The 27,659-nt window shown below is 46.1% G+C and overlaps 1 protein-coding gene across 5 annotated transcripts in view; it reads right to left on the bottom strand.

Moving 5' to 3' along the window:
* LOC140717085 (voltage-dependent L-type calcium channel subunit alpha-1S-like) overlaps positions 1-27,659 on the bottom strand; it is a 665,173-nt gene that overhangs the window by 561,716 nt on the left and 75,798 nt on the right. For all 5 annotated transcript variants that reach the window (XR_012096443.1, XM_073030268.1, XM_073030267.1 and 2 more), the window contains exons 7-9: positions 24,209-24,312; positions 22,421-22,572; positions 8,116-8,200 (exon numbers count right to left, since the gene is read on the bottom strand). Coding sequence is in view for 4 of the 5 variants with exons in the window: in XM_073030268.1 (XP_072886369.1) it covers positions 8,116-8,200; positions 22,421-22,572; positions 24,209-24,312 (341 nt within the window). In the remaining variant the exon portion in view is untranslated. The remainder of the gene's footprint in view (positions 1-8,115; positions 8,201-22,420; positions 22,573-24,208; positions 24,313-27,659) is intronic.

A 27,659-nucleotide genomic window follows, 5' to 3' on the forward strand; every position in this document is an offset into this window, starting at 1 on the left:
TTCAACCTTTCTCTGTAACTTAGGTGCTGAAACCCAGGTAACATTCTAGTAAATCTCCTCTGTACTCTCTCTATTTTGTTGACATCTTTCCTATAATTCGGTGATCAGAACTGTACACAATACTCCAAATTTGGCCTTACCAATGCCTTGTACAATTTTAACATTACATCCCAACTCCTATACTCAATGCTCTGATTTATAAAGGCCAGCATACCAAAAGCTTTCTTCACCACCCTATCCACATGAGATTCCACCTTCAGGGAACTATGCACCATTATTCCTAGATCACTCTTACTACTGCATTCTTCAATGCCCTACCATTTACCATGTATGTCCTATTTTGATTAGTCCTACCAAAATGTAGCACCTCACACTTATCAGCATTAAACTCCATCTGCCATCGCTCAGCCCACTCTTCTAACTGGCCTAAATCTCTCTGCAAGCTTTGAAAATCAACTTCATTATCCACAACACCACCTATCTTAGTATCTCCATACTTACAAATCCAATTTACCACCCCATCATCCAGATCATTAATGTATATGATAAACATCATTGGACCCAGGACAGATCCCTGAGGCACACCACTAGTCACTGGCCTCCAATCTGACAAACAGTTATCCACCACTACTCTCTAGCATCTCCCATCCAGCCACTGTTGAATCCATTTTACTACTTTAATATTAACACCTAAAGATTGAACCTTCCTAACTAACGTTCCATGCAGAACCTTGTCAAAGGCTTTACTGAAGTCCGTATAGACAACATCCACTGCTTTACCCTCGTCAACTTTCCTAGTAACCTCTTCAAAAAATTCAATAAGATTTGTCAAACATGACCTTCCATGCACAAATCCATGTTGACTGTTCCTAATCAGACCCTGTCTATCCAGATAATTATATTTACCATCTCTAAGAATACGTTCCATCAATTTTCCCACCACTGACATCAAACTTACAGGCCAATAATTGCAAACACGAGGAAATCTGCAGATGCTGGAAATTGAAGCAACACACACAAAATGCTGGTGGAATGCAGCAGGCCAGGTAGCATCTATATGAAGAAGCACTGTTGACATTTCGGGCCGAGACCCTTCGTCAGGCCTATAATTGCCAGGTTTACTCTTAGAACCCTTTTTAAACAAGGGAACAACATGAGCAATATGCCAATCCTCTGGCACCATCCCTGTTTCTAATTACATTTGTAATATTTCTGTCAGAGCCCCTGCTATTTCTACACTAACTTCCCTCAAGGTCCTAGGAAAAATCCTGTCACGATCCGGAGATTTATCCACTTTTATATTCCTTAAAAGCGCCAGTACTTCCTCATCTTTAATCGTCATAGTTTCTGTAACTTCCCTACTTGTTTCCCTTACCTTACACAATTCCTTCTCCTTAGTGAATACCGAAGAAAATAGTGGGAAAGTTATTGGAAAGTATTCTAGGTATCAGAAAATGAGAATTTGGATAGACAGGCCCGTCGCCACAATAGGTCAACAGCAGACACAATCTCAATGGCTCTTCACATGGCCTTAGACCACCTGGACAATACAAACACCTATGTCAGGATGCTGTTAATTGACTACAGCTCAGCATTTAACACCATCATTTCCACAATCCTGATTTAGAAGTTACAGAACTTGGGCCTCTGTGTGTCCCTCTGCAATTGGATCCTCAACTTCCTAACCAGAAGACCACAATCTAAGAGGATTGGTGATAACATCTCCTCCCTCACTAATAATCAACACTGGTGCACCTCAGGGATGTGTGCTTAGCCCACTGCTCTACTCTCTATACATACATGACTGTGTGGCTAGGCATAGCTCAAATACCACCTATAAATTTGCTGATGATAGAACCATTGTTGGTAGAATCTCAGACGGAGATGAGACAGCATACAGGAGCGAAATATACCAACTAGTGGAGTGGTGTCGCAGCAACAAACTGGCACTCAACGTCACTAAGACAAAGAGCTGATTGTGGACTTCAGGAAGGGTAAGACAAAGGAGAGAGTGAGCAGTTTCAAGATCCTGGGTGTCAAGATCTCTGAGGATCTAACCTCGTCCCATCATATCGATGTAGTTATAAAGAAGGCAAGATAGCAACTATACTTTATTAGGAGTTTGAAAAGATTTGCTATGTCAACAAAAACACTCAAAAACCTCTATAGATGTATTGTGGAGAGCATTCTGACAGGCTGCATCACTGTCTGCTATGGGTGGGGTGGGCTACTGCACAGGACCAAAAGAAGCTGCAGAGGGCCATAAATTTAGTCGGTTCTATCTTGGGTACTAGCCTGAAAAGTTCCCAAGACATCTTCAAGAAGCGGTGTCTCAGAAAGGCAGCGTCCATTATTAAAGACCTCCAGCACCCAGGGTATGCCCTTTCCTCACTGTTACCATCAGGTAGGAGGTACTGAAGCCTGAAGGCACACATTCAACGATTCAGGAACAGCTTCTTCCCCTCTGCCATCTGATTCCTAAATGGACATTGAACCCATAAACACTACCTCACTTTTTTAATATATATTATTTGTTTTTGCATGATTGTTAACCTATTCAATATATAAATACTGTAAATGATTTACTTAATCATTTATTTTTACTTTTTTTCTTCCATATTATGTGTTGCATTGAACTGCTGCTGTTAAGTTAACAAATTTCACGACACATGTCGGTGATAATAAACCTAATTCTGATTAGGGATATTCAGCATGACTTAGTGCATGCTAGGTCATGTCTAAACAATTTTAAAGAGTTTTTCAAGGAAGTTACCAGTAAAGTTGATGAAGGCAAGGCAGTGGATGTTGTCTACATGGACCTTGACAGTTGACAAGGTACTGCATTGGAGGTTGGTCAAGAAGGTTCAGTGCTTGACATTCAAGATGATTTGGATGATAAAGTGGTTAACTAGATCAGTAAATTTGTGGAAAATGCCAGGACTGGGGATATAGTGGACTATCAGAGCTTGCAGCAGAATCTGGATCATCTGGAAAATGGCAGATGGAATTTAATGCAGACAAGTGTGAGGTGTTACAGTTTGGTAGCACCAACCACTGTAGGTCTTACACAGTGAATGGTAGGACACTGAGGAGTGCAGTAGAACAAAGGGATCTAGGACTATAGGTCTACAATTGATTGAAAGTGGCGTCACAGGTAAAAAGGGTCGTAAAGAAAGTTCTTGGCACACTGGTCTTCAAAAATCAAAGTACTGAGGAAGGAAATGGAATATTATGGCAAAATTGTATAAAACATTGGTGATGCCTAATTTGGAATATTGTGTGTAGTTTTGGTCACCCACCTACAGGAAAAATGTAAGTAAGACTGTTAAAGTACAGAAAAAATCTACAAGAGTGTTGCCAGGTCTGGAGGATCTGAGCTATAATGAAAGATTGATAGGTTAAGATTTTATTCCGTGGAATCTCAAAGACTGCGGGGAGATTTGATAGAAGTATAGAAAGTTATGGGGGCGGGGTGCATCCACTGAGGCTGGGAGGCACTACAACCAGAGATCGTGGGTTAAGGGTGAAGAGTTTAAGGGAAACATGAGGGGAACCTTCTTCACTCAGAGGGTCGTGAGAGTGTGGAACAAGTTCCCAATGCCAGCTCAATTTCAATGTCTGAGGGAATTTTCGCTAGGTACATGGATTGCAGGGATATGGACAGCTTTGATCCGGGTGCAGAACTAGGCAGTTTAAATGGTTCAGCACAGACTAGATGGGCCAAAGGTCCTGTTCCTGTGCTGTATTTCTCTATGACTCTATGTACCATGGAGAGCACTCTGTCCAGTTGTATCACCATCTGGTATGGAGGGGCCACTGCACAGGATCAGACGAGCCACAGTAAGTTGTAAACACAGCAGGCTCCATAATGGGTACCAGCCTCCCAGCATCGAGGACATCTTTGAAAGGCAATACCTCAAATAGGCAGCACCCATCATTAAGGACCCCATCACCTAGGGCATGCCCTCTTCTCATTGCTACCATAAAGGAAGAGGTACAGGAGCCTGAAGAGACACACAACGTTTCAGGAACAGCTTCTTCCCATTCACCATCAGATTTGAGGCATCGCCTTTTGAAGATGTCCTCAATGCCGGGGAGGCTATTGCCCATGATGGAGCCTGCTGAGTTTAAAACTTTCCACGCTAACCTGTACATTAGGGACATTTAAGAAACTCTGTGGGAGGGAAGGGTTAGATTAATCTTAGAGTAGGTTAAAAGGTCAGCACAACATTTTGGGCTGAAGGGCCTGTACTGGCTATAAAGTATGTTCTATTTTCTAGACACAAAGACTGACAAACAACCAACATGCAAGGCACACTGTGCAATTAAATCAAAAATTATCCATATGCCTATTTGAGTCTCTTACAATTCGGAAAGAAAACAAATAAACTTCTTATCAACACCTTAAACCCAGCATGAATGTTCGAGGGGCAGGCAGCTGCTGACCTTTCGAAGGGGCATGTCGAGGGGCAGGTGGCTGCTGACCTCTCGAAGGGGCATGTCGAGGGGCAGGCGGCTCCTGACCTTTCGAAGGGGCATGTTGAGGGGCAGGCGGCTGCCGGCCTCTCGAAGGGGCATGTTGAGGGGCAGGCGGCTCCTGACTTTTAGAAGGGGCATGTCGAGGGGCAAGCGGCTCCTGACCTTTCGAAGGGGCATTTCGAGGGGCAGGTGGCTGCTGGCCTCTCGAAGGATCATTTCGAGGGGCAGGTGGCTGCTGGTCTCTCGAAGGGGCATGTCGAGGGGCAGGCGGCTCCTGACCTCTTGAAGGGGCATGTCGAGGGGCAGGCGGCTCCTGACCTTTCAAAGGGGCATTTCGAGGGGCAGGCGGCTGCTGGCCTCTCGAAGGGGCATGTGCCTCTGCACAGAGTCTGGCCCTGTGGCTCAGAAGGGTAGGGAAGGGAAGAGGAAGGCAGTAATGATAGGGAATTCTATAGTTAGGGGGTCAGACAGGCGATGCTGTGGACGCAGGAAAGAAACTCGGATGGTAGTTTGCCTCCCGGGTGCCAGGGTCCGGGATGTTTCAGATCACGTCCAAGATATCCTGCAGTAGGAGGGAAAACAGCAAGAGGTCATAGTACATATTGGTACCAATGACATAGGTAGGAAAAGGAAAGAGGTCCAGAGAAAAGACTACAGGGAGTTAGGAAGGAAGTTGAGAAGCAGGACTGCAAAGGTAGTAATCTCGGGATTACTGTCTGTGCTACGCGACAGTGAGAATAGGAATAGGATGAGGTGGAGGATAAATGTGTGGCTGAGGGATTGGAGCAGGGGGCAGGGATTCAGATTTCTGGATCATTGGGACCTCTTTAGGGGCAGGTGTGACCTGTACAAAAAGGACGGGTTGCACTTGAATCCCGGGGGACCAATATCCTGGCGGGGAGATGGAAAGTTTAAACTAGAATTGTTGGGGGGTGGGAACTGAATTGAAGAGACTGGGGAAGAGGAGGTTGGCTCACAAATAGAGAAAGCTTGTAGACAGTGCGAGAGGGAGGATAGGCAGGTTTTAGAGAAGGGACGCGCTCAGACCAAAGATTTGAGATGTGTCTTTTTTTAACACAAGGAGTGTTGTGAACAAAGCGGATGAGCTTAGAGATTAAATCAGTACTTGGAGACATGATATTGTGGCCATTACAGAGACTTGGATGGCTCAGGGACAGGAATGGTTACTTCAAGTGCCAGGTTTTAGATATTTCAGAAAGGACAGGGAGGGATGCAAAAGAGGTGGGGGCTTGACACCGTTGATCAGAGATAGTGTCATGGCTGCAGAAAAGGTGGACACCATGGAGGGATTGTCTACAGACTCTCTGTGGGTGGAAGTTAGGAACAGGAAGGGGTCAATAACTTTACTGGGTGCTTTTTATAGGCCACCCAATAGTAAGAGGGAGCAGAGTATCAAGGAGCAGATAGGGAAACAGATCCTAGAAAGGTGTAATAATAACAGAATTGTCATGATGGGAGATTTTAATTTCCCAAGTATATATTGGCATCTCCCGAGAACAAGGGGTTTAGATCGGGTGGAGTTTGTTTGGTGTGTTCAGGAAGGTTTCTTGACACAATATGTAAATAAGCCTACAAGAGGAGAGGCTCTACTTGATTTGGTGTTGGGAAATCAACCTGGTCAGGTGTCAGATCACTCAGAATTATGATCACTATCTTCAAAATGGTCTCCCACTGTCTCCTTTACAATAGCATTGGAGAGAAATAGGAACAGACAAGGTAGAAAAGCTTTTAATTGGAGTAAGGGGAATTATGAGGCTATCAGGCAGGAAATTGGAGGCATAAATTGGAAACAGATGTTCTCAGGGTAAAGTATGGAAGAAATGTTGCAAATATTCAGGGGATATTGGTGTAGAGTTCTGTACAGGTACATTCCAATGAGACAGAAGTTATGGTAAGGTACAGGAACTGTGGTGTACAAAGGCTGTAATAAATCTAGTCAAGAAGAAAAGAAAAACTTACAAAAGGTTCAGAGAGCTAGGTAATGTTAGAGATCTAGAAGATTATGAGGCTAATAGGAAGGAGCTTAAGAAGGAAATTAGGAGAGCCAGAAGGGGCCATGAGAACGCCTTGGCGGGCAGGATTAAGAAAAACCCCAAAGCATTCTACGAGTTTGTGAAGAGCAGGAGGATAAGATGTGAAAGAATAGTACCTATCAAGTGTCACAGTGGGAAAGTGTGTATGGAACTGGAGGAAATAGCAGAGGTACTTAATGAATACTTTGCTCAGTATTCGCTATGGAAAAGGATCTTGGTGATTGTAGTGATGACTTGCAGCAGACTGAAAACTTGAGCATGTAGATATTAAGAAAGAGGATGTGCTGGAGCTTTTGGAAAGAATCAAGTTGGATAAGTTGCCGGGACCGGATGAGATGTACCCCAGGCTACTGTGGGAGGAGAGGGAGGAGATTTCTGAGCCTCTGGCAATGATCTTTGCATCATCAATGGGGACGGGAGAGGTTCCGGAGGATTGGAGGGTTGCGGATGTTGTTCCTTTATTCAAGAAAGGGAGTAGAGATAGCCCAGGAAATTATAGACCAGTGAGTCTTATATCAGTGGTTGGTAAGTTGATGGAGAAGATCCTGAGAGGCAGGATTTATTAACATTTGGAGAGGTAGAATATGATTAGGAATAGTCAGCATGGCTTTGTCAAAGGCAGGTCGTGCCTTACGAGCCTGACTGAATTTTTTGAGGATGTCACTAAACACATTGATGACGGAATAGCAGTAGATGTAGAGTATATGGATTTCAGCAAGGCACTTGACAAGGTACCTCATGCAAGGCTTATTGAGAAAGTAAGGAGGCATGGGATCCAAGGGGACATTGCTTTGTGGATCGAAAACTGGCTTGCCTACAGAAGGCAAAGAGTGGTTGTAGATGGGTCATATTCTGCACGGAGGTCGGTCACCAGTGGAGTGCCTCAGGGATCTGTTCTGGGACCCTTACTCTTTCTGACTTTTATAAATTACCTGGATGAGGAAGTGGAAGGATGAGTTAGTAAGTTTGCTGATGACACAAAGGTTGGAGGTGTTGTGGATGGTGTGGAGGGCTGTCAGAGGTTACAGCGGGACATTGATAGGATGCAAAACTGGGCTGAGAAGTGGCAGATGGAGTTCAACCCAGGTAAGTGTGAAGTGGTTCATTTTGAGAATAGGTTGAGTGAACTCGGCCTTTCCTCCTTGGAGCGACGGAGGATGAGCGGTGACCTGATAGAGATGTATAAGATGATGAGAGGCATTGATCGTGTGGATAGTCAGAGGCTTTGTCCTAGGGCTCAAATGGTTGCCACAAGAGGACACAGATTTAAGGTGCTGAGGAGTAGGTACTAGGAGATGTCAGGGGCAAGTTTTTCACTCAGAGAGTAGTGAGTGCGTGGAATGGGCTGCCGGCAACGGTGGTGGAGGTGGATACAATAGGGTCTTTTAAGAGACTTTTAGATAGGTACATGGAGCTTAGTAAAATAGAGGGTTATTGGTAAGCCTAGTAATTTCTAAGGTAGGGACATGTTGTCACAACTTTGTGGGCCAAAGGGCCTGTATTGTGCTGTAGGCTTTCTATGTTTCTACGTTTCAAAAGAGCATGTCTAGAGGCAGGCGGTGGCTAGTCAATGTTGACTTACATGATGCGTGACAGCAGACTCATTCCCTCCATCTTGAGTAGTTCCTGAGAGCCCAAGGAGCCTGTCTCATCCGATGCCAGTATCCCTGGAGAAACAGGTTGAGACACAGTCTTTATAAGGATTAAATCATGAACATAAGCGATTCTGCAGATGCTGGAAATGCAGAGTAACACACACAAAGTGCTAGAAGAATCAGGTCAGGCAGCATCTATGGAGGGGAAAAAACAGCTGATGTTTCAGGCCGAGAACATTTATCAGGACTGGAAGGGAAGATGCCAGAATAACAGACAGACAGACATACTTTATTGATCTCGAGAGAAATTGGGTTTTGTTACAGCACCAACCAAGAATAGGTAGAAATATAGCAATATAAAACCATAAATAATTAAATAATAATAAGTAAATTATTCCAAGTGGAAATAAGTCCAGGACCAGCCTATTGGCTCAGGGTGTCTCACACTCCAAGGGAGGAGTTGTAAAGTTTGATGGCCACAGGCAGGAATGACTTCCTATGACACTCAGTGTTGCATCTCGGTGGAATGAGTCTCTGGCCGAATGTACTCCTGTGCCTAACCAGTACATTACAGAGTGGATGGGAGACATTGTCCAAGATGGCATACAACTTGGACAGCATCTTCTTTTCAGACACCACCGTCAGAGAGTCCAGTTCCACCCCCACAACATCACTAGCCTTACAAATGAGTTTGTTGATTCTGTTGGTGTCTGCTACCCTCAGCCTGCTGCCCCAGCACACAACAGCAAACATGATAACACTGGCCACCACAGACTCGTAGAACATCCTCAGCATCGTCCGGCAGATGTTAAAGGACCTCAGTCTCTTCAGGAAATAGAGACGGCTCTGACCCTTCTTGTAGACAGCCTCAGTGTTCTTTGACCAGTCCAGTTTATTGTCAATTCGTATCTCCAGGTATTTGTAATCCTACGTTTCCTACGCGACTCCCTTGTCCATTCATTCCCCCCATCCCTTCCCACCGATCTCCCTCCTGGCACTTATCCTTGCAAGCGGAACAAGTGCTACACCTGCCCTTACACTTCCTCCCTCACCACCATTCAGGGCCCCAGAATGAACCCAGGGATGAAAGGGTTAAGAGGAATACATTAACCCTTTCTTCCAGGTGAGGCGACACTTCACCTGTGAGCCAGCTGGTGTGGTATACTGCGTCCGGTGCTCCCGGTGTGGCCTTTTATATATTGGTGAGACCTGACGCAGACTGGGAGACCGTTTCGCTGAACACCTACACTCTGTCTGCCAGAGAAAGCAGGATCTCCCAGTGGCCACACATTTTAATTCCACGTCCCATTCCCATTCTGATATGTCTATCCATGGCCTCCTCTACTGTCAAGATGAAGCCACACTCAGGTTGGAGAAACAACACCTTATATACCGGCTGGTAGCCTCCAACCTGATGGCATGAACATTGACTTCTCTAACTTCCGTTAATGCCCCTCCTCCCTTCTTACCCCATCCCTGATTTATTTAGTTTTTTTTTGCTTTTCCCCCCTCCTTTTTTTTCTTTCTCTCCCTGCCCATCACTCTGCCTGTTCTCCATCTCCCTCTGGTGCTCTCCTCCCCCTTTCTTTCTCCCTAGGCCTCCCATCCCATGATCCTTTCCCTTCTCCGGCTCTGTATCCCTTTGGCCAATCACCTTTCTGGCTCTCAGCTTCACCGCACCCCCTCCGGTCTTCCTCTATCATTTCACATTTTCCCCTCCCCCTCCTACTTTCAAATCTCTTACTATCTTTCCTTTCAGTTAGTCCTGACGAAGGGTCTCAGCCCGAAACGTCGACAGCACTTCTCCCTATAGATGCTGCCTGGCCTGCTGTGTTCCACCAGTGTATGTTGCCTGTAAAAAAACGGATCCCTTTTTTTCTCCATAGGAGAAAAATGGGGTCGGTTATTGAAGGTTTAAATGAAAAGTTTCGATATAAAAAACTAGACAACTTAAATTGTTTAAAATTTAAAAAATTACGAAACTGAATCCAAATCCGTAAAGATTGTTTAATAACCAGGTAAAACTTTAAATTTGGAAAGTTGTAAAGAGCTTTTGGAAGAGCTGTAAAGAGCTGTAAAGGTAATGGAGCTCCTAATATTGAAGTTAAATGAAATTGTTTAACAGCTTTTAATTCTAAATAAACCCATAGTGGTTTTTGGCCTTATTGAGCCAGTATAACCAAAAGCATAATTGTCAGCCCATAATTCACAGCCCAATAACAGTCTTAAATTAGGAAGTGCAAGTCCACCATCTTTTTTGGGTTTTTGTAAATGGTACTTGTTAATTCTTGGTCTCTTATTGTTCCAAATAAAGGAATAAGAGAGTCAATTTGATCAAAAAATTTTTAGTTAAAAAGATAGATATATTTTGAAAAATATATAAAAATCTAGGTAAAATAATCATTTTCACAGCATGGATACGATCTATTAAAGAAAGAGTAAGTGGATTCCATCTAGAAAATAGTTGTTTCATGGAGTCTACTAAAGGAACTATATTAGCTTTATAAAGATCTTTATATTTTTTAGTAATTATAATAGCTAAATATCTAAATGTATTAACAATTCTAAAAGGAATATCATTATATGTACTAACAGGAGCATTTAATGGAAACAATTCACTTTTATTCAAATTAAGTTTATATCCTGAAAATTTTCCAAAATCTTTAAGTGTTTCCAAAAGATTAGGAATTGATTCCTCAAGATTTGAAATAAAAATCAAAAGCTCATCTGCATAAAAAGAAATCTTACGTATGGTTCCATTTACAGAAATACCATGACTGTTTTTAGCCTCACGTTATGTTATAGCTAAAGGCTTCAATACAAGATTAAATAATAAAGAGCTTAATGGACATCCCTGTCTAGTACCACGAGAAAGTGAGTTATTAGTAATGACTGTGGCAATAGGGTTCTTATAAATCATTTGAATCCATCTATTAAAATTATTACCTAAACCAAATTTTTCTAATACTTTAAACAAATATGGCCACTCAACTCTATCAAATGCCTTTTCTGCATCAAGAGAGATAACACATTGAGGTTGCTTAGATAATGGTGAATAAATAATGTTCATCAATCTCTGAACATTAGAGAAAGAGTAACGACCTTTAATAAAGCCCGTTTGGTCCATCTGTGTATAACACACAGATGTGTAAACTGTGTAAATCTGAGTAAAGAAGGTCCAACGTATTTGCCCCTCTCGTTGCAAACGTGGTCACGGGGAGAATGTACTAACGTGGTCACGGGGAGAATGTGCTAACGTGGTCACGGGGACAATGTACTAACGTGGTCACGGGGAGAATGTACTAACGTGGTCACGGGGACAATGTACTAACGTGGTCACGGGGACAATGTACTAACGTGGTCACGGGGACAATGTACTAACGTGGTCACGGGGAGAATGTACTAACGTGGTCACGGGGACAATGTACTAACGTGGTGACGGGGACAATGTACTAACGTGGTCACGGGGACAATGTACTAACGTGGAGATGGGGACAATGTACTAACGTGGTCACGGGGACAATGTACTAACGTGGTCACGGGGACAATGTACTAACGTGGTCACGGGGACAATGTACTAACGTGGAGATGGGGACAATGTACTAACGTGGAGATGGGGACAATGTACTAACGTGGTCACGGGGACAATGTACTAACGTGGAGATGGGGACAATGTACTAACGTGGTCATGGGGACAATGTACTAACGTGGTCACGGGGACAATGTACTAACGTGGAGACGGGGACAATGTACTAACATGGTGACGGGGACAATGTACTAACGTGGTCACGGGGAGAGTGTACTAACGTGGTCACGGGGAGAGTGTACTAACGTGGTCACGGAGAGAATGTACTAACGTGGTGACGGGGACAATGTACTAACGTGGTGACGGGGACAATGTACTAACGTGGTCATGGGGACAATGTACTAACGTGGTGACGGGGACAATGTACTAACGTGGTCACGGGGACAATGTACTAACGTGGTGACGGGGACAATGTGCTAACGTGGAGATGGGGACAATGTACTAACGTGGTCACGGGGACAATGTACTAACGTGGTCACTGGAGAATGTACTAACGTGGTCACGGGGACGATGTGCTAACGTGGTCATGGGGAGGATGTGGTAACGTGGTCATGGGGACAATGTACTAACATGGAGACGGGGACAATGTACTAACGTGGTCACGGGGAGAGTGTACTAACGTGGAGACGGGGACAATGTACTAACGTGGTCACGGGGAGAGTGTACTAACGTGGTCACGGGAGAATGTACTAACGTGGTCACGGGGAGAATGTACTAACGTGGTCACGGGGACGATGTACTAACGTGGTCACGGGGAGAATGTGCTAACGTGGTCATGGGGAGAATGTACTAACGTGGTGACGGGGACAATGTACTAACGTGGTGACGGGGACAATGTACTAACGTGGTCACGGGGAGAATGTACTAACGTGGTCACGGGGAGAATGTGCTAACGTGGTCACGGGGAGAATGTGCTAACGTGGTGACGGGGACAATGTACTAACGTGGTGACGGGGACAATGTACTAACGTGGTGACGGGGAGAATGTACTAACGTGGTCACGGGGAGAATGTGCTAACGTGGTCACGGGGAGAATGTGCTAACGTGGTGACGGGGACAATGTACTAACGTGGTCACGGAGAGAATGTACTAACGTGGAGACGGGGACAATGCACTAACGTGGTCACGGGGACGATGCGCTAACGTGGTCACGGGGACGATGCGCTAACGTGGTCACGGGGACGATGTACTAACGTGGTCACGGGGAGAATGTGCGAACGTGGTCACGGGGAGAATGTACTAACGTGGAGACGGGGACATTGTGCGAACGTGGTCACGGGAAGAATGTGCAAACGTGGTCACGGGGACGATGTACTAACGAGGCTACAGAAACAATGTACTAACGTGGCCACGCGGAGAGTGTAATAACATGGTCACGGAGAGGATGTACTAACGTGGTGACGGGGACAATGTACTAACGTGGTCACGGGGACGATGTGCTAACGTGGTCACGGGGACGATGTGCTAACGTGGTCACGGGGACATTGTGCGAACGTGGTCACGGGGAGAATGTGCGAACGTGGTCACGGGGACGATGTACTAATGAGGCTACAGAGACAATGTACTAACGTGGCCACGCGGAGAGTGTACTAACGTGGAGACGGGGAGAATGTGCTAACGTGGTCACGGGGAGAATGTACTAACGTGGAGACGGGGAGAATGTGCTAACGTGGTCACGGGGACGATGCGCTAACGTGGTCACGGGGACGATGTGCTAACGTGGAGACGGGGAGAATGTGCTAACGTGGTCACGGGGAGGATGCGCTAACGTGGTCACGGGGAGGATGTACTAACGTGGTCACGGGGACGATGTGCTAACGTGGCTACAGAGACGATGTACTAACGTGGCCACGGGGAGGATGTGCGAACGTGGTCACGGGGAGAATGTACTAACGTGGAGACGGGGAGAATGCGCTAACGTGGTCACGGGGACGATGCGCTAACGTGGTCACGGGGACGATGCGCTAACGTGGTCACGGGGACGATGCGCTAACGTGGTCACGGGGACGATGTGCTAACGTGGTCACGGGGACGATGTACTAACGTGGTCACGGGGAGAATGTGCAAACGTGGTCACGGGGAGAATGTACTAACGTGGAGACGGGGACATTGTGCGAACGTGGTCACGGGAAGAATGTGCGAACGTGGTCACGGGGACGATGTACTAACGAGGCTACAGAAACAATGTACTAACGTGGCCACGCGGAGAGTGTAATAACATGGTCACGGAGAGGATGTGCTAACGTGGTCACGGGGACGATGTGCTAACGTGGTCACGGGGACATTGTGCGAACGTGGTCACGGGGAGAATGTGCGAACGTGGTCACGGGGACGATGTACTAATGAGGCTACAGAGACAATGTACTAACGTGGCCACGCGGAGAGTGTACTAACGTGGTCACGGGGACATTGTGCGAATGTGGTCACGGGGAGAATGTGCGAACGTGGTCACGGGGACGATGTACTAATGAGGCTACAGAGTCAATGTACTAACGTGGCCACGGGGAGAATGTACTAACGTGGAGACGGGGAGAATGTGCTAACGTGGTCACGGGGAGAATGTACTAACGTGGAGACGGGGAGAATGTGCTAACGTGGTCACGGGGACGATGTGCTAACGTGGAGACGGGGAGAATGTGCTAACGTGGTCACGGGGAGGATGTACTAACGTGGTCACGGGGACGATGTGCTAACGTGGCTACAGAGACGATGTACTAACGTGGCCACGGGGAGGATGTGCGAACGTGGTCACGGGGAGAATGTACTAACGTGGAGACGGGGAGAATGTGCTAACGTGGTCACGGGGACGATGCGCTAACGTGGTCACGGGGACGATGCGCTAACGTGGTCACGGGGACGATGTACTAACGTGGTCACGGAGAGGATGTACTAACGTGGCCACGGAGAGGATGTACTAACGTGGCCACGGGGACGATGTACTAACGTGGTCACGGAGAGGATGTGCTAACGTGGCCACGGAGAGGATGTGCTAACGTGGTCACGGGGAGAATGTGCTAACGTGGTCACGGGGAGAATGTACTAACGTGGTCACGGAGAGGATGTACTAACGTGGTCACGGAGAGGATGTACTAACGTGGTCACGGAGAGGATGTGCTAACGTGGTCACGGGGAGAATGTACTAACGTGGTCAAAGGGAGAATGCAGAAAGGTCGTGATGGGGAGAATGGACAAATGTGTTCGCAGTGAGAATGCACAAACGTGGTGAAGGGGAAAATGCAGAAACATGGTCACAGGGAGATTGTACTAACGTGGTCACAGACAGAATGTACTAACGTGGTCATGGGGAGATTAGACTGACGTGGTCACAGGGAGATTAGACTGACGTGGTCACAGGGAGATTGGACTAACGTGGTCACGGTGAGAATGCGTTAATGTGGTCACGGGGAGATTGGATTAACGTGGTCACGGTGAGAATGCGTTAATGTGGTCACGGGGAGATTGGATTAACGTGGTCACAGGGAGATTGGACTAACTTGGTCACAGGGAGATTGGACTAACGTAGTCACAGGAAGAATGCACTAACATAGGCACGGGGAGAATGCGCTAACGTGGTCACAGGGAGATTGGACTAACGTGGTCACAGGGAGATTGGACTAACGTGGTCACGGAGATTGGACTAACGTGGTCACAGAGAGATTGGACTAACTTGGTCACAGGGAGATTGGACTAACGTGGTCACGGAGATTGGACTAACGTGGTCACAGAGAGATTGGACTAACTTGGTCACAGGGAGATTGGACTAACGTGGTCACGGAGATTGGACTAACGTGGTCACAGAGAGATTGGACTAACTTGGTCACAGGGAGATTGGACTAACTTGGTCACAGGGAGATTGGACTAACGTGGTCACAGGGAGATTGGACTAACTTGGTCACAAGGAGATTGGACTAACGTGGTCACAAGGAGATTGGACTAACGTGTGGTCACAGGGAGATTGGACTAACTTGGTCACAAGGAGATTGGACTAACGTGGTCACAGGGAGATTGCGCTAACATGGTCACGGGGAGATTTGACTAACTTGGTCAGGGAGATTGCAGTAACGTGGTGACGGGAAGATTGCACTAACATGGTCACAGGGAGAATGGACTAACGTGGTCACAGGGAGATTGAACTAACGTGATCACAGGGAGAATGCACTGTTGTGGTGATGGGGAGATTGGACTAACATGGTCACAGGGAGATTGGACTGACGTGGTCACAGGGAGATTGGATTAACGTAGTCACAGGAAGAATGCACTAACATAGGCATGGGGAGAATGCGCTGACGTGGTCACAGAGAGATTGGACTAACGTGGTCACGGGGAGATTGGACTAACGTGGTCACGGGGAGATTGGACTAACTTGGTCACAGGGAGATTGGACTAACGTGGTCACAGAGAGATTGGACTAACTTGGTCACAGGGAGATTGGACTAACTTGGTCACGGAGATTGGACTAACGTGGTCACAGGGAGATTGGACTAACTTGGTCACAAGGAGATTGGACTAACGTGGTCACAAGGAGATTGGACTAACGTGGTCACAGGGAGATTGGACTAACTTGGTCACAAGGAGATTGGACTAACGTGGTCACAGGGAGATTGGACTAACGTGGTCATGGGGATAATGTGCTAACGTGGTGACGGGGAGATTGGACTGACGTGGTCACAGGGAGAATGGACTAACGTGGTCACAGGGAGATTGCGCTAACATGGTCACAGGGAGATTGGACTAACTTGGTCACAAGGAGACTGGACTAACGTGGTCACAGGGAGAATGGACTAACGTGGTCACAGGGAGATTGCGCTAACATGGTCACAGGGAGATTGGACTAACTTGGTCAGGGAGATTGGACTAACGTGGTCACGGGGAGATTTGACTAACTTGGTCAGGGAGATTGAACTAACATGGTCACAGGGAGATTGGACTAACATGGTCACAGGGAGATTGGACTGACGTGGTCACAGGGAGATTGGACTAACGTGGTCATGGGGATAATGTGCTAACGTGGTGACGGGGAGATTGGACTGACGTGGTCACAGGGAGAATGGACTAACGTGGTCACGGGGAGATTGAACTAACGTGATCACAGGGAGAATGCACTGTTGTGGTGATGGGGAGATTGGACTAACATGGTCACAGGGAGATTGGACTGACGTGGTCACAGGGAGATTGGACTAACGTGGTCATGGGGATAATGCGTTAACGTGGTCACGGGGAGATTGGATTAACGTAGTCACAGGAAGAATGCACTAACATAGGCATGGGGAGAATGCGCTGACGTGGTCACAGGGAGGTTGGGCTATCGTGGTCACGGGGAGAATGCGCTAACATGGTCACAGAGAGATTGGACTAACGTGGTCACGGGGATAATGTGCTAACGTGGTCACGGGGAGATTGGACTAACGTGGTCACGGGGATAATGTGCTAACGTGGTCACAGAGAGATTGGACTAACGTGGTCACGGGGAGAATGCACTAACGTGGTCACCGGTGGACTGGACTAACGTGGTGTAACCAGAGAGCTGTGCCTGTCCCGTGACAGCACTGCCCTCACCTGGTCGGAGGTCACACCACCTGCCAGTCAACATTTTGCCCCTCCCAACTAATCAATGCACACCTAACCATTGGCCACCTTAATTGGATTAACCTGTCTAGCACCAAGCCATTGGCCCCCCCGACCTATAAAGGGTGATACGTGTGCTTGGCTTGCGCTCTTTTGCCATCCTTGAGGGACCACCCTGCTTCACTCCAGGCTGAAGACTGCAGAACAGTGCTGGAGACACGTGGTAAGGTGTGCATTGAATAAGGTTGTGGGAGCGTTGTCCCTTTAGCAAAGAGCTGTGCTTTCCCTTAGCCAAGGGGGGCAAGTATTGTAGTAACTTTTCCCTTGCTGGTATGTGTACCTGTACTCCATCCCCACACTGTTTTCTCGTGTATTGTACTGCAGACCCGACTTTTCACACGCTCCTCTATTCTAAGCACGTTTGTACGAATACTGTAGCCGCTTGCGTTGTTCCCAAGCTTTTTCTCCCCTTGTAAATAAACTCCTTATTATTAAAACTGTGTGTCCAGAGCTCTTGCCTCTGAGACCCAAAGAATCTTTCTCCTTTCCATCACAACATGTGGTCACGGGGAGATTGGACTAACGTGGTCACGGGGAGATTGGACTAACGTGGTCACAGGAGAGATTGCAGTAACATGGTCACAGGAGAATTCGCTAACGTGGTCACAGGTAGATGGTCTAATGTGGTCACAGGTAGATGGTCTAACGTGGTCACGGGGAGATTGCAGTAACGTGGTCACAGGAGAATTCGCTAACGTGGTCACAGGTAGATGGTCTAACGTGGTCACGGGGAGATTGCAGTAACGTGGTCACAGGAGAATTCGCTAACGTGGTCACAGGTAGATGGTCTAACGTGGTCACGGGGAGATTGCAGTAACATGGTCACAGGAGAATTCGCTAACATGGTCACAGGTAGATGGTCTAATGTGGTCACAGGTAGATGGTCTAACGTGGTCACGGGGACATTATAGTAACGTGGTCACAGGAGAATTCGCTAATGTGGTCACAGGTAGATGGTCTAACGTGGTCACGGGGAGATTGCAGTAACGTGGTCACAGGAGAATTCGCTAACGTGGTCACAGGTAGATGGTCTAACGTGGTCACGGGGAGATTGCAGTAACGAGGTCACAGGAGAATTCGCTAACGTGGTCACAGGGAGATTTCACTAACTTGGTCGGGGAGATTGGACTAACGTGGTCACGGGGAGATTGAACTAACGTGGTCACGGGGAGATTTGACTAACTTGGTCGGGGAGATTGGACTAACGTGGTCACGGGGAGAATGCACTAACGTGGTCACAGGGAGATTGGACTAACATGGTCACAGGGAGATTGGACTAACGTGGTCACAGGGAGATTGGACTAACGTGGTCACAGGAAGATTGGACTAACGTGGTCACAGGTAGATGGTCTAACGTGGTCACAGGTAGATGGTCTAACGTGGTCACGGGGAGATTGCAGTAATGTGGTCACAGGAGAATTCGCTAACGTGGTCATGGGCAGAATTCGCTTACGTGGTCACGGAGAGGATGCACTAACGTGGTGACGGAGAGGATGCACTAACGTGGTGACGGGGAGGATGCACTAACGTGGTGACAGAGAGGATGCACTAACGTGGTGACGGAGAGGATGCACTAATGTGGTGACGGGGAGAATGCTCTAACATGGTTACGGGAAGAATGGATAAACGTGGTCACAGGGAGATTGGACTAACGTGGTCACGGAGAGGATGCACTAACGTGGTGACGGGGAGATTGGACTAACGTGGTCACGGAGAGGATGCACTAACGTGGTGACGGGGAGATCGGTCTAACGTGGTCAGAGGGAGAAAGCACTAACGTGGTGACGGGGAGATTGGACTAACGTGGTCACGGAGAGGATGCACTAACGTGGTGACGGGGAGATTGGACTGACGTGGTCACGGAGAGGATGCACTAACGTGGTGACGGGGAGATTGGACTGACGTGGTCACGGAGAGGATGCACTAACGTGGTGACGGGGAGATCGGTCTAACGTGGTGACGGGGAGATTGGTCTAACGTGGTCAGAGGGAGAAAGCACTAACGTGGTGACGGGGAGATTGGACTAACGTGGTGACGGGGAGATTGGTCTAACGTGGTGACGGGGAGATTGGTCTAACGTGGTGACGGGGAGATTGGACTAACGTGGTGACGGGGAGATTGGTCTAACGTGGTCACGGGGAGGATGCACTAACGTGGTGACGGGGAGATCGGTCTAACGTGGTCAGAGGGAGAAAGCACTAACGTGGTGACGGGGAGATCGGTCTAACGTGGTCAGAGGGAGAAAGCACTAACGTGGTGACGGGGAGATCGGTCTAACGTGGTCAGAGGGAGAAAGCACTAACGTGGTGACGGGGAGATCTGTCTAACGTGGTGACGGGGAGATTGGTCTAACGTGGTCACGGGGAGAAAGCACTAACGTGGTGACGGGGAGATCGGTCTAACGTGGTCACGGGGAGAAAGCACTAACGTGGTGACGGGGAGATTGGACTAACGTGGTCACGGAGAGGATGCACTAACGTGGTGACGGGGAGATTGGACTAACGTGGTCACGGAGAGGATGCACTAACGTGGTGACGGGGAGATTGGTCTAACGTGGTCATGGCAGAGCTCAGTTGGGACACACTGGAGAACATGACTCGTGAGGCTCTATGGCTGGAACTGGAAATAAGATAGGTATGACCATGTTAATAGGGCTTTCGACAGATCACTCAACAGTCTGAGAGGAGGAGTTTGCTATCCTGAGGCAAATTAGGGTGGATAAATCCCCAGGACCAGGCAAGGTTTTCCCTTGGACCCTACAGGAGGCAGTTGCAGAAATTGCCAGGGCCCAGCAGAGATATTTAAATTATCTTTAGCAACAGGAGAGGTACCACAGGATAGGAGGATAGCCAATGTTGCTCCACTATTTAAGAAAGGCTCTAAATATAAACCAAAAAATTATAGGACAGTGAATCTAACATCAGTTGGGAAAGTTATTTAAAAATATCCTAAGGGACTGGATATATACGTATTTGGATAGACATGGACTGATTACAGATCGTCAGCATGGCTTTGTGTCTAATCAAATTTATCGAGTTTTCCAAGGAAGTTACCAGGAAAGTTGATGAAGGCAAGGCAGTGGATGTTGTCTACATGAACTTTAGCAGGGCATTTGACAAGGTCCCACATTGGATGTTGGTCAAGAAGGCTCAGTCACTGGGCATTCAAGATAAGGTAGTAAATTGGATCCTTTGTGGGAGGAGCTCGAGAGTGGGAATAGATGGTTGCCTCCCTGATTGGAGGTCTGTGACTAGTGGTGTGCCACAGAGATCGGTGCTGGGTCCATTGTCGTTTGTCATCGATATCAATGCTGTGGATGATAATGTAGGTAACTGGATCAGCTAATTTGTGAATGGCACCAAGATTGGGAGTGTAGTTGACAGCGAGGAGGGCCATCAAGGCTTGCAGAGGGATCTGCATCAGCTGGAAAAATGGGCTGAAAATTGGCAGTTGGAATTTAATGCAAACAAGTGCAAGGTTTTGCACTTCAGTAGGACCAACCAGTGAACAGCAGATCACAGGTAAATGTGGTAGAACAAAGGGATCTGTGAATACAAATCATTGAAAGTGGCATCACAGGTAGATAGGGTAGTAAAGAAAGCTGTTGGCATACTGGCCTTCATAAATCAATGTACTGAGGTACAGGAGTAGGGATGATATGTTGAAGTTGTACAAGACATTGACGAGGCTAAATTTGGAGTACTGGGTGCAGTTTTGCTCACCTATCTACAGGAAAGTTGTCAACAAAATTGAAAGAGTACAGAGAAAATTTACAAGGATATTGCTGGGTCTGGAGGACCTGAGTTATAAGTAAAGATTGAATAGGTTAAGACCTATATACTTAGAATATAGTACACTGAGAAGAGATTTGATTGAGGTGTACAGAATTCTGAGGATATAGGTAGGGTGGGACTACAACCAGTGGTCATGGCTTAAGGGTGAAAGGTGAGAAGGGGTCATTAGAATGTGGAATGAGGTGCCAAGTGGTGTATGTAAGTTCAATTTCAACATTTAAGCAAAGTTTGGATAGGTACAGGAATAGTAGGGGTATGGCAAATGATGGTCATGGTGCAGGTCAATGGGAGAGGGCAGTTTAAATGGTTTCTGCATGGCCTAGATGGTAAATGGCTTATTTCTGCGCTGTACTTCTTTATGACTAATTAGCATACTAATCCTACAGCTTTGGGCTGTGGGAGGAAACCCAAGCACTCACAGGGAGAACGTGCAAATGCCTCACAGACAGGAGCAGGTCACTGGTGCAGTAATGTGTTTCGCTAACCACTACCTTACTGTGTCACCCATTCCCTCTGAATAGCACGCCATGGTGGTGTAGAGATTAGCATGGTGCTATTATAGCTCAGGATGTTCTGGAGTTCAAAATTCTATTCTGACGTCCTCTTTAAGAAGTTTGTACATCCTTCCCGTGAGTGCATTGGTTTCCTCTGGGTGCTACAGTTTCCTCCCACAGTCCAACGATCAATTAAATGGCCATTGTAAATTGTCCTGTGACAGGGCTAAGGTTAAATAGGTGGGTTTGATAGACGGTACAGCTCATTGGGCCAGAAGGAGCTGTATCTCTAAATGATACATTGGTCATGGATGTTGTGTTCTAGTTGTCAGGTCAGTACAATAGACAGAACAAGCTGTTGCACACCCCCTCTCCATGCAGCTGATGAATTCAAAGGAATAGCAGAGACCGATACAGTTTGGCACCAGTTGTGCACAGGAGTTGCCGGTCAATGATGAACTCAACGTGGGACTGCCTTAGGGACCCTGGCTCTGGAGTTTACACTAGAAGCCTTCCCAATGAGAGAGTATAGCCACAGGTAGCAGAGGTTTAAGATCAGTTTTCCTTCTACGTGGTTGACGAGTTCCATTTGCCCAAAGCAACTGGTTTGAAGGCACCACCTTTTCCATTTGTCCTGGCAGTAGTAACAGTTCACCTGGACTTGGCTGTCAGGCTGTTCAAGCCATTGGGAGCATTTACTATGTTGTGGAAGCTTACCCCCACTGCCCTCGCCCGGAATTGTGTCTAAACAAATAAATGTGATACCCCATGATAGATGGAGTTGACTACTCACCTTCTCGATGCCTGACGTGGTCCACGTCAATGTCCTCTGCATGGGTGATCCAGTCCAGATATCCCTTCAGATCTTCGTCTAGCTGTTGCTTCTCCCGGAACTTCTGGAAGTCTCCCCGTGACTTGGCCTTTTCTCTCTCCCTGGAGAACTCCCTGGAATTCAGACGGTCCAGTCCAGTCACTCCAACTTCGGTATTGACCAAAAGGGCTGATCTATAAAACTAATGCGCAGTTCCACCGTATCTATGGTAACATGTTAAATTTTGTTCATATCACCCCTCCCCCCACTCACACATCCTTGTAAAGCCAGAGGGTGAAGAATCTGTCTTTATATCTCCATAGATGTGCACCCCAGCAGCGTAGTCAGTGCAACCTATTACAACTCAGGCCGTTGGAGTTCAAAGTTCATTTCCTATGTCACCTGTAAGGAATCTGTACGTTTTCGTGGAATGCATGGGATTTTTTCTGGGCGCCCTGGTTTCCTCCCACAGTCCAAAGACATACCGGTTGGTAGGTTAATTGGTCATTGTAAATTGTCACATGATTAGGCTAGGGTTAAATTGGGGGGAGGGGTCGCTGGGTCAGATGGGCCTATTCTGCGCTGTATCTCAATAAATAGATAAATAAATAACAGTGGATACGCAGAGCTCACTTCCATATTGACTGAACGGACAGATCTATAAAACCAGAATAAATAAATAACTAACAGTGGATACACAGAGCTCACTTCCATATTGACTGAACGGACAGATCTATAAAACCAGAATACGCTTCCAAACTGTATCTACGGTGACATGCTAAATTTCGTTCAGATCATCACTTCACCCCCATCCACACACGTGCTCATACACAACAAACTTCTTCAGCCAGAGGGTGGTGAATCTGCAACTATATCTCCATGAGACATAGGACAAGATTAGTGTTACGCCAGTCACTACATGACAGTGTGTCAACCAAAGTTAGACCAATTTATTTTTTATTTTATTGTATTTTAGCCATATGGCTCTTCGAGTCACGCCACCCCAGCAACCCTGACAAACCTGATTGACCCTAAACTAATCACAGCACAATTTACAATGACCAATTAACCTACTCAGTACATCTTTGGACTGTGGGAGGAAACTGGAACAGCCAGGGGAAAGTCACACGTTCCATAGGGAGAATGTACAAAGACTTTACAGAATGGCACTGGAACTGAATAAACTGTGAAACATCCCAAGCTGTAATATTGTTGTGCTAACCGGTCGATTCCGGGAATGAAAGGGTTATCATACAAGGAACATTTGATGGCTCTGGGTCTGTACTCACTGCAATTTAGAAGGGTGAGGAGGGATCTCATTGAAACCTTTCAAATGTTGAAAGGCTTAGATAGAGTAGATGTGAAAGGATGTTTCCCATGGTGGGGGAGTCTAGGACAAGAGGGTACAGCCTCAGGATAGAGGGGTGTCCATTTAAAACAGATGCAGAGAAATTTCTCAACAACAGGGTAGTGAATTTGTGGAATTTGTTACCACAGGCAGCTGTGGAGGCCAGGTCGTTGGGTGTATTTAAGGCAGAGATCTATCGGTTCTTGATTGGACATGGCATCAAAGGTTATAGGGAGAAGGTCAGAGAGTGGGGCTGAGAAGGGGAAAAAAGGATCGGCTATGATTGAATGGCAGAATAGACACAATGGGCCAACTGGCATAATTCTGTTGCAATGTTTTACGATCTAACCACTACACTATCCCAGCGCCACATGAATACATGACTGTTAGTACCCCAGAATGTTCTCCGATGATCAACTCACCCACTTAGAACACCGAGGACTAGGTTGAGTACAAAGAAAGATCCCAGCAGGATAAGGCTGACAAAGTAGATCCAAGGCCACTCATTACCTATGGCATCATTAACCTGAGAAACACAGATCCAGGGATCAGTTCACAAAGATAAAGTATGGATTTATACTATATGAACATTCAGAGGCCACTTCAGGTAAACTTGTACACCTGCTCATTAATGCAAATATCTAATCAGTCAATCACATGGCAGTAACTCAATGCATAAAAGCATGCAGACATGGTCTAGAGGTTCAGTTGTTGTTCAGACTAAACATCAGAAAGGGGACGAAATGGGATTTAAGTGACTTTGACCATGCAATGATTGTTGGTGCTAGATGGGGCGGTTTGTGTATCTCAGAAACTGCTGAAACTCGGATTTTATTCACAACAGTCTTTAGAGTTTACAGAGAATGGTGCGAAAGCAAAAAAGCAGCAGTTCTGTGGACAAAAACACCTTGTTAATGAGAGAGGTCGGAGGAGAATGGCCAGACTGGTTCAAGCTGACAGGAAGGCGACAGTAACTCAAATAATCGTGTTACAACAGTAGAATGCGGAAGAGCATTTCTGCACCTTGAAATGGATGGGCTACAGCAGCAGAAGACACTCAGGTACAGAGAGTCCTTACTGTACCAAAACATCTGATGGAAATTTGCAAATATATTATCCGAGATGGGTTCACACTGTACGATTTTTATCTGGTAATAAAAGTAGAGGAAGGCAGTATCCTATGGGAAACAATAAACTAACAAACGGAGCAGTGGTAGGTGGGATATGTCAGTAGAAAACACTGGCCAGAGGCACGTATGGCTACCACCTGACAGCAGTGACAATACAGGAGTCACTGCACAGAATACCAAACCAGGAGCAAGCAAATCTGATAGCAAAAGATTCTGGAAATCCAGAGCAACTCAGCAGGTCTGGCAGCATCTATGGAGATAAATAAACTCCATGTTTCAGGCCAAGACCCTTCTTCAGGACTGGAAAGGAAAGGGGAAGAAGCCAGAATAAGGTGGTCAGCAGAGGGGGAGGAGTACAAGCTGACAGGTGATAAATAAAGGCCAGGTAAGCCTCCAACCTGATGGCATGAACATCTATCTCTAACCTCTTAATTTCTCCCCTTCCCCTTCCTGGCTCCCCTCTCACCCCTTCTCCCTCTCCTCACCTGCCCATCACCTCCCCCTGGTGCCCCGCCTCCTTCCCATGTCCCACTCTCTGGCCCATCACCTCCCCCGGTGCTCTTCCTTCATCCCTTTCTCCCATGTCCCACTCACTTCTCCTCCTCTAACCTGATGGCAGGAATATCCGTTTCTATAACTTGCAGTAATTTCTCCCCCTCCCCTTCTCTCTTTCTCCATTCCCCATCTGGCTCCTCTCTTACCACTTCTCTTCTCACCTGCCTATCACCCCCATCTTGAGCCCCTCCTCCTTCCCTTTCTCCCCTCATCCACTCTTATCAGATTCCATCTTCTTCAGCCCATTACCTCACCAACCTATCGCCTTCCAGCTCCTAATTTCATTCCCTAACCCCCCCCCCCCCCAGCTGGCTTCCCCTCACCCGGTCTCACCTGTTACCTGCCAGTTCCTAATTTCATTCCCCTACCCTCTCCCCTCCTCCAGCTGGCTTCCCCTCACCCGGTCTCACCTGTCACCTTCCAGCTCTTTCCCCTTTCTCTACCTTTTTATTCTGGTTTCTTCTTTCCTTCCTGAGGGGTCTCGACTCCAATGATTGGCTGTTTATTCTCCTCCACAGATGCTGCCTGACCTGTGGAGTTCCCTCAGCATTTTGTGTGTGAGTGTACCTAGAAACTGGACAAAGATTGGACAAAATCATTATGAAATGGGTGACGGTTGGGGCTGTAAATCAATGCACAAGCCACTATGCTGTCAGTAGCCAACATGTGAGGTTAAGATTGCAAAGGGTGCTGGAAAAGGCATGTAATAAGGGTAATGATACAATTGTAATGGGGGACTTTGAGATGAAAGGGGATTGGGAAAATCAGGTTGGTGTCGGATCGCAAGAGGGGGAATTGTTAAATGCCTACACATGGATTTTTAGAGCAACTTGTGTTTGAGCCTACTCAGGGAAAACTTATCTTGAGATTGGGTGTTGTTTAATAACTCAGATCTTATTAGGGAGCTTGACGTAAAGAAACTCTTAGGAGACAATGATCATAATATGATTGAATTCATACTGCAATTTGAGAGGGAGAACCATAACTCATGTGTTTCAGTGGAATAAAGGGAATTACAGAGATATGAGAGAGGAGCTTGCCCAGGTGGATTGGAGGAGGGTACTGGTGGGAATGATGGCAGAGTAGAGATGGCTGAGCTTTCTTTCTTTCTTTTTAAATCTTTTTATTAATTTTTAAGCAAACATAAATGAAACATGAATAGAGAGATTGAGAGTACATAGTTAATAGTTTAAATAAACATTCAAATAGATGATAATCAATATATAATAACCTCCCAAACTCATAGTAATTGCGAACAAAAGAAGTTTTAAAAAAAACCAAAAAAAGAGAGAAAAAAACTAACCAACATGGGCTATTGCATTATGTCAAATATATACAGTAGTGCCAATAACTCCAAACCTCCATCTAAATAATTAAGGATAATAAAAGTGAGGTTTAGGAAAAGACAATTTAACTCATATGAAAATGTTGAATAAATGGTCTCCAAGTTTCTTCAAATTTAACTGAAGGATCAAAGACAACACTTCTAATTTTTTCTAAGCTCAAACAAGAGATAGTTTGAAAAAACCACTGAAATATAGTTGGAGGATTAATTTCTTTCCAATTCAATAAAATAGATCTTCTAGCCATTAATGTAACAAATGCAATCATCCATCGAGATGAGGGGGATAAACGACTATTATCCACCATTGGTAAACCAAAAATTGCAGCAATAGGATGCGGTTGGAAATTGATATTCAGAACTGTTGAAATAATACTGAAAATATCTTTCCAGTAATTTTGCAAACAAGGGCAAGACCAAAACATATGGGTCAATGAAGCAACATCAGAATGACATCTGTCACAGGTTGGATTAACATAAGAATAAAATCGAGCAAGTTTATCCTTAGACATATGAGCTCTATGTACAACCTTAAATTGTATTAGGGCATGTTTAGCACAAATAGAAGAAGAATTGACTAATTGTAAAATTTTCTCCCACTGCTCAGTGGGTATAAGACAATGAAGTTCTTTTTCCCATTCCTTCTTAATTTTTTCTGATACTTCTGGCTGTATTTTCATGATCATATTATAAATGACAGCTACTAAACCCTTCAGACAAGGATTCAGAGCTAAAAAAATTTCTGTAATGTCCGATGGACATAGTTTCGGAAAAGACTGTAATTCATTATTCAAAAAATTTCTAACTTGCAAATATCTAAAAAAATGAGGTTTAGGTAAATTATAT

The sequence above is a fragment of the Hemitrygon akajei genome, chromosome 27, assembly GCF_048418815.1.
Source record: "Hemitrygon akajei chromosome 27, sHemAka1.3, whole genome shotgun sequence".
Lineage (NCBI taxonomy): Eukaryota > Metazoa > Chordata > Chondrichthyes > Myliobatiformes > Dasyatidae > Hemitrygon > Hemitrygon akajei.